This window comes from Coturnix japonica, chromosome 12 (assembly GCF_054131305.1).
Source record: "Coturnix japonica strain WE chromosome 12, WE-NBRP24, whole genome shotgun sequence".
NCBI classification, from domain to species: Eukaryota; Metazoa; Chordata; class Aves; order Galliformes; family Phasianidae; genus Coturnix; species Coturnix japonica.
In genome coordinates, this window is record NC_140674.1 from 12,611,538 (window position 1) to 12,622,475 (window position 10,938).

At 55.1% G+C, this 10,938-nt stretch overlaps 1 protein-coding gene across 2 annotated transcripts; it reads right to left on the reverse strand.

The window, feature by feature from the left end:
- Nucleotides 1–8,000: 8,000 nt before the first annotated feature.
- HES1 (hes family bHLH transcription factor 1) lies at nt 8,001–9,691 on the reverse strand. 2 transcript variants are annotated; one of them, XM_085513085.1, is made up of 5 exons: nt 9,621–9,691; nt 9,417–9,577; nt 9,246–9,341; nt 9,074–9,161; nt 8,001–8,749 (listed from the first exon to the last, which is right to left on the reverse strand). In XM_085513085.1, the coding sequence occupies exons 2-5, from the start codon at nt 9,522–9,524 to the stop codon at nt 8,268–8,270; spliced, it is 774 nt and encodes a 257-aa protein (XP_085369211.1). In that variant the 5' UTR covers nt 9,525–9,577; nt 9,621–9,691; the 3' UTR covers nt 8,001–8,267. The 2 variants fall into 2 exon arrangements, with proteins under 2 accessions (XP_085369211.1, XP_015727422.1); XM_015871936.2 differs by having other exon boundaries at nt 9,417–9,691.
- Between the last annotated feature and the right edge of the window lie 1,247 nt (nt 9,692–10,938).

The window sequence follows — 10,938 nt, forward strand, 5'->3', positions numbered from 1 at the left end:
AGGGGCCCTGCCCCCAGCCAGGGGGGGGAAAGGGACAACAGAGTATACTGGACTGTGTGGATTAAGTGGCCTGGCACATCTCAACCACAGAAATATAAAGCCTTGGTGGACACTGGTGCACAATGCACCCTAATGCCCTCAAGTCACCAAGGGACACAACCAATTTATATCCATGGAGTGACTGGGGGTTCCCAAGAATTGACTATGTTGGAGGCCGAAATAAGCCTCACTGGTAAAAACTGGCGAATGCACCCTATTGTGACTGGTCCAGAGGCTCCATGTATACTGGGAATCGATTACCTTAGGATGGGATATTTCAAGGATTCCAAGGGGTATCGATGGGCCTTTGGGATAGCTGCTGTAAACACAAATGGTGTTAAGCAGCTGTCAACTTTACCTGGTCTGTCAGATGATCCTTCTGCTGTGGGGTTGCTCCAGGTAAAAGACCAAGAGGTACCAATTGCCACCAAAGTGGTTCACAGACGGCAGTACCGCACCAATAGGGACTCATTGCTCCCCATTCAAAAGCTAATTCGCCAATTAGAAAATCAGGGAGTGATTAGCAAAACGCACTCGCCTTTTAACAGCCCCATATGGCCAGTGCGTAAAACCAGTGGGGAATGGAGGCTGACGGTAGATTACCGTGGCCTGAATGAAGTTACACCTCCATTAAGTGCTGCTGTACCAGACATGCTAGAACTCCAGTATGAATTGGAGTCAAAAGAAGCTAGGTGGTATGCCACCATTGATATTGCTAATGCCTTCTTTTCCATCCCATTGGCTGCAAAATGTAGGCCACAGTTTGCTTTTACCTGGAGAGGTATTCAGTATACCTGGAACCGTTTACCCCAGGGGTGGAAGCACAGCCCAACAATTTGCCATGGATTGATCCAAGCTGTTTTGGAACAGGGTAATGCTCCTGAGCACTTGCAGTATATTGATGACATTGTGGTGTGGGGCCATACAGCAGCAGAGGTTTTCAAGAAAGGGAAACAGATAATCCAAATTCTTTTGAAAGCTGGTTTTGCCATTAAGAGCAGCAAGGTGAAGGGGCCTGCCCAGGAAATCCAGTTCTTAGGCATAAAATGGCAAGATGGACGTCGTCACATCCCAGCAGATGTGATTGACAAAATCACTGCTATGTCTCCGCCCACAAATAAAACAGAGACCCAATCTTTTCTGGGAGTAGTGGGCTTTTGGAGAATGCATGTCCCAAACTACAGCCACATAGTGAGCCCTCTCTATCAGGTAACACGGAAGAAGAATAATTTCTCATGGGGTCCTGAGCAGCAGCAGGCTTTTGAGCAGATAAAACAAGAAATAGCCCGTGCCGTGGCCTTGGGGCCAGTACGGACGGGACAGGATGTGAAGAACATCCTCTACACTGCTGCTGGAGAGAAAGGTCCCACCTGGAGTTTGTGGCAAAGAGCCTCAGGAGAGACCCGAGGCCGACCCCTAGGATTTTGGAGTCGAGCATATAAAGGGTCTGAGGAGCGCTACACTCCAACTGAGAAGGAGATCTTAGCCGTGTATGAGGGGGTTCGGGCTGCTTCTGAAGTAGTTGGGACAGAGGTTCAGCTTCTTCTAGCACCTCGCTTGCCAGTAATAAACTGGATGTTTAAAGGACAGGTTCCCTCCACCCATCATGCTACTGATGCCACTTGGAGTAAGTGGATTTCATTAATTACTCAACGAGCTCGAATGGGAAAACTCAGCCGTCCTGGAATTCTAGAAGTGATCATGGACTGGCCTGAGAGTAAAAAAATTGAAACACCACCTACAGAAGAGGTATCACGTGCTAAAGAGGCACCACCATACAATGAGCTACCAGAAAACGAAAAGAAATTTGCCCTGTTCACAGACGGATCATGTCGTATTGTAGGGAAGCATCGCAGATGGAAAGCTGCTGTATGGAGCCCCACACGACAAGTTGCAGAAGCCACCGAAGGTAAAGGAGAATCAAGTCAATTCGCAGAGGTAAAGGCTGTTCAGCTGGCTTTAGATGTGGCTGAACGGGAGAGGTGGCCAATGCTTCATCTTTATACTGATTCATGGATGGTGGCAAATGCCTTATGGGGGTGGTTGCAACAGTGGGAAAATGATAATTGGCAACGAAAGGGTAAACCTGTTTGGGCTGCTGAACTGTGGAAAGACATTGCTGCCCGAATAAGGAACATTGTTGTAAAGGTGCGCCATGTAGATGCTCATGTGCCTAAAAGTAAGGCTACTGAAGAACATAAAAATAACCATCAGGTTGATCGAGCTGCCAAAATTGAGGTGGCTCAAATAGACTTGGACTGGCAGAACAAGGGTGAATTATTCCTAGCTCGGTGGGCCCATGAGACTTCAGGTCATCAAGGAAGGGATGCAACATATAAGTGGGCTAGAGACCGAGGGGTGGACTTAACTATGGACGCTATTGCTCAAGTTATTCATGATTGTGAAACATGCGCCATAATTAAACAAGCCAAGAGGATGAAACCTATTTGGGGGGAAGGGCGATGGCAAAAGTATAAATATGGAGAGGCATGGCAGGTTGATTATATCACCTTGCCACGATCTCGCAATGGTAAGCGTTATGTACTCACCATGGTGGAGGCAACCACTGGGTGGCTCGAAACATACGCAGTACCCCATGCTACCGCCCGAAACACCATATTAGGGTTGGAAAAGCAAATCCTGTGGCGGCATGGCACTCCGGAAAGAATTGAATCAGATAATGGGACCCATTTTAAAAATTCCCTTGTAACCACTTGGGCCAAAAATCATGGCATTGAGTGGATTTACCATATTCCCTATCATGCACCAGCTTCTGGTAAGATTGAACGATTCAATGGGTTATTGAAAACTATGTTGAAAGCAATGGGTGGCGGAACGTATAAAAATTGGGAGAACCATTTAGCAGAAGCCACCTGGTTGGTCAACACTCGAGGATCTAGTAATCGTAATGGTCCTAACCAATCCAGCTCCCTACGTACCGTGGAGGGAGATAAGGTTCCTGTAGTACACATAAAGAGTGTGTTGGGAAAAACAGTTTGGGTCCTTCCAGCGTCTGGAAAGGGCAAACCTCTCCGGGGTACTGTCTTTGCCCAGGGACCTGGGTGCACATGGTGGGTGATGGACAAAAATGGGAATGTTCAATGTGTACCACAAGGGAATTTGATGTTGGGGGAGTGCAGCCAATGATTTTCCTGTAGATATATAGGTAGAGTCTCAGAAAATATTTCAATTAGGTACAGAATAGTTCAATTAGGTATAGGACTTAAGATAGAGTGGATTAATGTTAAGGAAACACTTTTTCTCTATATACCTTAATTAGGCATTCTGTAAGCAAGTTTTCCATCTGGACTCTATATCCTGCACTGGCCATGCATGTGTAGAGCACACATGGAAAGAAGTATAAGTCAAAAGGAAATCTGCTGTGGTGGCTGGGAAAGGATGAGTGCACCTTGATGTGGGGGACGCCCTACTAGCGCTGCCTTTCCCCTCTACCGCTGACATGTTTTCCTTTTTCTGGCAGTTTTGCCATTTTCTCAAAATTAATAAATAGTAAATTAGGTTATAGAGTTTTGTTCTCAACTTAGGGATTTGTATGGAATAAATATAGATTGTTGAGAAAAAATAAGGTTGCTGATTATTCACAATTATACATATAAGTGTGTAAGTATGTATAAATATAATGTAATGATGTAGAATAAGGGGTGGAATGTCATGGTTTAATAATTTTGTAATTTTTGCTATCAGTATTCCACATCATAACATCATATTAAGCATGAATAATTTTACTGAATCTGCAACTTACAGAAGAAGACTACATCTCCCAGGGAACAACACGATAGGTCACGGGACCTGGACTCTATATTAACTCTGTCGCAGAACAGACTGACGTCTTTCGAGTTCTGGCGTTCAGGGGAGTGTGTGGGAGCCTTCAGCCGTTCGCCTAGATTTACAGTAGGCCTCTCGGTTACGGGACTCATTCTCTCTCCTATTTTGCTTGATTCGTTAGCTCAATTTCAATTATATTGTATTATATTGTGTTATCCTGTATTTCGATATAGTATTTAGTAAATAAGTGTGCCTCCTTAGATCGTTGCCGCTGTTTTCTTTTCCTAATTAATTTTTTCCTTTCGGCCTAGGGCCCCTCCGGGGCCTACGGCCCCCTGTCACGGACGCAGGTGGATTTTTAGTTCAAACCGTGACACAGCTGCTTGGAGCCCGCTCAGAAACACCAGCCTGAGCTGTGTGGCTGCCAGCCCTGCTGCTCCCAGCACAACGACAGCTTGGGGGGAGCCAGGAGCAGGCAGCCCTGGGGGAAGGGATGTGCAGAACTCCACAGCAAGGAGCAAGCTTGACTGTGGGAGAAAGGAAGATGGTGTGGAATGGCAGCAGGCTCCAGCCCACACGGGCTCCCCTCTGGCACCAGCATGTGTTGGTGCTGCCAAGAAGCCGGGGCTGCAGTGGGGCTGCGGAGCTGAGCCAGGCACGGCACATAGCTGCAGGATTCGGCATGCGTTCTCACATCCTGCTGCCTCTCTTGGTACAAACACTGTCCAGATTTTCAACGTCAGCAGCAGTGAGACCAGCCAGATTGTTTTACAGTTTCAAGAACTTATAATGTTTTCCAGAGAGTAGGACTGCAGCCCATCTTCTGGAGCAGGAAAAGCTTCTGCAGCCCCAAGTCGTTGCCGACAGCCCTCCAACCTTGTCAGCTCATGGCAGCCAAAAGCACCAAACAAATGCTGGGTGTCTTCAGAAAGGGTATGAGTGCACCGTATGCATAACAAGGCAGGATTTGCTCTGAGACCTGGTAGCTCTGTCCCCAGGTCCTACTGGAAGGACCCCGCAGAGTTTTTGCTTTGGGGCTGGCCCAGGGTTGACTTTGCGTAAGGTTCTGGCAGCAGCATCAGAGTCAGATGGTGTTTGTTGGGGGTGGGAGACCTGTGGGGTGGCCCTGTTCCAGTACCAGGGCACTGTGTGTCCCTGTCACACAGCCAGGCTGTCCTAAGCCCCATCTGTGTGCAGGACAGTTCAGAGAAGCAGCTCCATCCTCCCAGAGCCCCATCTTGACCTCACTCCCTGCTGCAGGGGCTGCAAGGACAGGCACCCTTACATCCAGATGTACAGCTTCCCCCATGCCCCAGCTCAGCTGGGAACATGGCCCCCAGCACCAGCTGATGGTGGGGATGGCCACAAATGTTTAATGAAACGGAGTGGAGTCATTTGTCTGGGCTGACCCCACCAGGAAGTCTGCGCTCCACAAAACAAACCATGGCTTTTGTTTGACTTGTTTTAAGTAAAACACATGTCACCTCTGTAAATCACAGGTCCTCTTCCCCACCCTACCCTAGGGCACCCACCTACAGGTGCTGGGGGTAAGCCCAGGCTTCGGGCTTGCTGAGTGATGGCAGGGGGCTGGGCAGGATCAGGCCCAGCCCTCTCCATGGGGCTGGGAAGGAGCAGGCTGCCGTGTGGGGCCGTGCAGTCCTGGATGCCCCTCCATGGGGCTGCCACATCCCAGCCCCGAGCACCCACTCCCTCACTGTGGATCCCTCACCCCCACATGGCGCTGCCGGGCCAGGCTGCTGCTCCGCAACCCCCATGGCCACAGGCCTGGCCAGCAGCCCAAGGCCCAGAGCCGGCGGTCCCTGGCACGAGCGATGCTGAGGCCCGGGGCCATTGGGCAGTGCTTGGAGGCGGCCGGCCGGCATGGGGCTGCGGCGGCTGCCGGCAGCAGGGGCCGGAGCGGGTTCGTGTGCCGCGGGTGCGCTCCCTCCCCTCCCTGCAGCCTGGCAGGCCGCCACCGCGCCGGGGGTTCGCTCCTTTCTCACGACCTCTCAGGTTCCTGAGCTCATCTGGGAGCTATTCATTTCCTGCCAGAAAACAGCCTCGCCTGCTAAAAAAACCACCTTGGCCGCAGCGCGGCTCAGGGCTTGGTACGAGGGCTCTCTCGGCTTAAATCATAAAGCTCTGGCTGTCTGACTGGAATCAAAGGCAGGGCGGGCGCGGAGGGTGGAGGGGGGGGGGCGGGGCCCGTGCCATATGGTAGCACTTAAGAGCCAAGGAGGAAGCGAGGAGGGGTTGCACACCGCTTGTGAGGAGTGTGGGAAAAGTTAATTGACTTTAATGACAGGTTTCCAGGGCGGCAGGCAGCGCCTGGTGGAGGACAGGGCTGCGGTGGGCAGGAGGTGAGCAGGGCACGGTGGGGGCCATAGGCAGGTGTGCAGCACCAGCAGCCCCACGTGCCATCGTCAGTGTGGGATGGAGCCAGGCACGGGGCTGCCTACACACATGAAGGTGTTTGCTGTACCCAAAGGGCAGCTCTTACACGTAAAGGCCCACAGACCCCCGGCCCACATTTGTCATCCAAATTTGTCACGGTTTAAGTGAATTAGCATCAAGAGCACAGCTCCTGGGAATGGCTCTGATCCCTTCAAATCACACAGACTCAAGCAGATCTCTCACGTCAACATGCTGTGGGACTGAGCAAACACAAAGCTTTGGAGAAGCCAGAGCCTAGCATACAGCAGATAGGCTACATGTGCAATCTGAACTCCATTAGCAGATCACTTTGTCTTTCCTTTCACTCCCAGATCTATACACTGTCCATTAGCCCACTGTATAGCCTCCTCTTTATGTGCTTTCCCAGCAGGAGAGCCCTGTCCAGCTGGAGTAGCAACAGTTCCCAGAGGTGAAGCATGCAGCTCCCACCTGCACCAGGCAACACGGATCCCGAGCAGGCAGGTCCTGCAAATGCCCCTTGAGAGCACGGCTGGCTTGGTCCTGCCATGTCACCAGCAGCAGTGCAGAGGTGACACAAGGGCAGGCAGCCCCAGATACACAAAGCCCGGCTGCTGGATGCCACAGTGAAGGCAGTAGTAAAAGCAAAGGCACTGGGAGATGCAGGGGAATCTACATACAAAAAGGAGAGGAGAATGCTGGTCATCACCCGGATGCTTGGGAGATCATCCTCTGCAGCTGCTTTCAGAAGACAGCCATCACCAAGCACATCCTCATCTGTAAGCCCTGTGGAGACAGAGACTGCAGACATCTCTCCCCCTCCAAAATCCATCCCAAGAAGCGCTCTCAGATCAGGAAGCTGCAGAGAGGGGAGCCCTCAGACCCTGCCTGCTCTCACACTTCACAGCTCGCACTTCCCCAGCACCTGGATGCAGCCAAGCACCTGGCTGAGCCAGGCAGAACCTGACACGCTTCTGTGGGGGATTTGGAAGAAATCCCCGATGGATCTTGGCTCGGTTTAAAGCTGTCCGTTCTGAGTTAGGACTTGTTAGGAAGGGCGATGTGAGCTGTAACCCGAGACCACCACTTGCCCCTATCTAGGGCTCACATCTTGCCTGGAAATGGGGCATGACCAAGTCAGGAGGGTCAGCTGCAGCTCACAGTTACAGAGGCAGGCAGCCCACACAGCCCCACCTCACTCCCCCAACATGTGTTTTCCATATTAAAGCAGAGGAAATGCCCAACTCTATCAAAACCACATGCAGAGCATTAATCATCCGGCACAGCCTGACTCGTGCTCCGTGCCTTCAGCTCCAGGTGGAGGTGGTACCCAGCACCGCCTGCTGCAGCCTGTCAGCCCTGAGACACAGCACTGCGTCCGGCCTGTCCCACAGTTGTAACACGAGACACTGGCAGGCACTCCTGTAAATCACCAGGCTGCAGGCACCGGTGATTTACACCAGGGACAGGGCCCTGGGGTCTGGGCTGGAGGCTCCATGCTCAATCTGTTTCACTGCACGTGAGCAGCTGAGAGGTGCCTCCTCCAGTGCACACAGCAGCTCTGCAAACACAACACTTTGAGCAGGTCAGATCAGCCAGGCTGCTCCCAGGGAAGCAGGAATTACATCTGCCCAGGGGCATGGAAAGGGCCAGTCGATTTCCCAAGACACAAAGGGGACAGGGGTCTGCCACACACAGCTCCAGCCCCACAGCAGCACAGTCCTTGGGCTCCCTCCGAGCACACAGGCAGCACTCCAGGTATCTCCAAAGGCCTTCCAAAACAGAAGAGACTCTTTTTATTTTAAGAGCATTCAAAAAAAAAAAAAAATTAAAAAAAAAAATCCCAATCTTTGGTGTCACATAAGGAAGGGGAAGGAAGGGAGAAAAAAAAGATCTCGTGTAAAACACGAAACACTGTTGGAGGGAGTGCTATGGTACAAAGGCACAATCCAATATGAACGTATAACCTATGTACAGTCGTGCCAGCAGCACGGGGCGCGGTGCTCAGTCCAGTCCGGTGCTTGGCACCCTCACCAGGGCCTCCAGACTGAGTCAGCAGAGCCGGGTGAGGGGCCGGAGGGTGAGGCGGTGGTGGCAGCCGTAGGAGGACCGCCATAGAGGGGCAGCACAGCCCCACCGGGAGCAAAGGCAGCGCTGGGGATGAGGAAGGCGAACTGCCCATCAGAGGCAGGCAGCAGCTGGAAGCCACCGTACACCTTGGCTGCATCAGTACCTGGCTTGCAGGGTACGGCCGGGAGCGGCCCCGCACCTCCACCCGGCGGCACCAGGGGTGGCCCGAAGGCTGCGGGTGGCGGTGGCAGCGGCGGGGGCGGCACGGGGTAGTTGATGGCGTTGATCTGGGTCATGCAGCTGGCCAGGTGGCCCAGGAGCCGGGTGCGCACCTCAGTGTTGACACCTTCGCAGGTGGAGAGGAACCGCGTCACTTCGTTCATGCACTCGCTGAAGCCGGCGCGGTACTTGCCCAGCACTGTAGGGTCTGTGCTCAGCGCAGCTGTGGGGAGAGTCACGGGGCCGTCAGTGGGGACACAGCGAGCTGCCCAATGCTCCCACAGCCCCGTGAGCGGGCAGGATGCTCCTGGGTGCTGAGGATGTGGGCAGAGCGCACTGTGCATCCCAACACTGAGGACCCAGGCAGGTAACAGAGATCCCCCCAGGACAGAGCACCCAGCACCCCTTGTGCCCACTGACAGAGGGCTCCAACCCAGCACCACAGACACAGGTGGGAAGCACGGAGCGCACCCGAGACAACAGAGCAGAGCAGGAAACCCCAGCACAGCACAGCCCAGCATCACCGCCGTCCCCCCCCGATTCTCACCGGTCATCTGTGCCCGCTGTAAGCTCCGCAGGTGTTTGACGGTCATCTCCAGGATATCGGCCTTCTCCAGCTTGGAGTGCCGCGAGCTCTGCGGGCACATGCGGGGCTCACACCGGCACTGCCCTGCCGGCCGGCCCCGCTCCCCCCGCCCCGCATCCCCCCCTCCGCTTACATCCTTCTTCAGCGCGTCCAGGATCAGCGTCTTCAGCTGCCCCAGGCTCTCATTGATACGCGCCCGCCGCCGCTTCTCCATGATGGGTTTGGATGACTGCAAAGAGAGGCGGCGGTCAGCGCCCGGCCCGGCTCAGCTCAGCGCAGCCCAGCCCGACCCTCCCGCTCGTACCTTCCGATGCTCCGCCGCCGTTTTGGGTTTATCGGGCGTCGCGTTGATGCTGGCGGGGGTGGCGGCCACGGGCGAGGCGCTGCTCTTCTCCATCAGGTCGGCGGGCATGGTGCGTGCTGCGGCAGCGCCGGCCGCGAGGCGGCACGACAACGGGACGGGACGGGAGGAGGGGAAGGGAAGGGAGGGGAAGGGAGGGAGGGCGGCCCCGCGGGGCGGGCGGGCTCGGCGCCCGTTCGTGGCAGCGCTGTGTGCGCGGTGATGCGGCGCCGTGCGGTGCCGCGCGCCTTTGGCCGCCCCTACTTATAGCGCGCGCCGCACGCGCGCGGCTCGTGTGAAACGTCCCCCGCCGCCGTTCCCACACTCGCGCCCAGCCAATGGGCGCCGCCCGCACGCGGCCCCGCTCGTGGACGCCGCCCGCCCATTGGCTGCGGGCCGCGCGGCGGACGGAGGCCAATGGCGGGAGGGAGGGAGCCCGCGGTTCTTAACCCCCAGGGCGCCGCCACAGGGAGGGGAGCGGAGCGGAGGAGAGGGACGGGAGCGCTGCGCTAATTACCGGGTTAATTGGAGCCCGTGGCAGCCGGGCCCCGCCCGCTAACCTCGGGGGGCAGAGGGACGGGAAGTGGGGGAGTCGCGCGGTGGGGGGCCGCGGCCTGAGGGGTATCGGGACCGGGTGTGGGGCCAGGAAGCGGCTGTGGATGCCGGGACGGGCCGGGTCCCAGCAGCAGCCGCTGGGCTGTCACGGTGCGCTGGGCTCTGTCCCTGTGCTGGTGCCCGGATCCCGAGGTGGCCCAGTCGCTGTCACAGCGGCCCGTAGCCTTTAATGGTTCCTAAGCCCCTAGGAGGGTGGGGAGGCCCTGGAACAGGCTGCCCAGGGAGGTTGTGGATGCCCCGTCCTTGGAGGTGTTCAAGGCCAGGTTGGACGGGGCCCTGGGCAACCTGATCTAGTAAAGGTGTATGTTTGGTGGCCCTGCCAGGCAGGGGGGTTGGAACTACATGATCCTTGAGGTCCCTTCCAACCCGGGTCAGTCTGTGATTCTGTGTGTAAGCCCTGTCACTAGGGTCAGGACCCTGTAGGGCCGTGCCCAGGTGCCAGCCTGGTGCCCTGAGGTGTTGTCACAGCGCTGCAGTCACAGCACTGCGGTCACAGCACTGCAGTCACACTGCTCCGTGCACACCCCTGGCTGTTGGTGTGGCTGCAGGTGTGTGCCCTGCTCCCAGCACCCAGCCGAGCACTAAACCACAGCTCAGTGTTGCTGCTCTGCCCTGGCACAGCTGTGCCTGCACCACCACGGCTGGGCAGGACGGTTTGTGGGGTTACTTTAAAAGTTAAGATAAAAAAAAAGCAAAGGAAAAAAAAAGCATTTTGCCTGGGGACTTGAATCTTTCTTTTCCCTCCGCTTGACTGACTTTCTCACACTCCTATTCCCATCGCCTGCCAGCTAAGCCTGAGTCATCCTGCCAAGAACTAGACCTGGCCTATTCAGAAATGTGCTCGCTCTTTCTCCTCTGTCTTTTCTTTCTT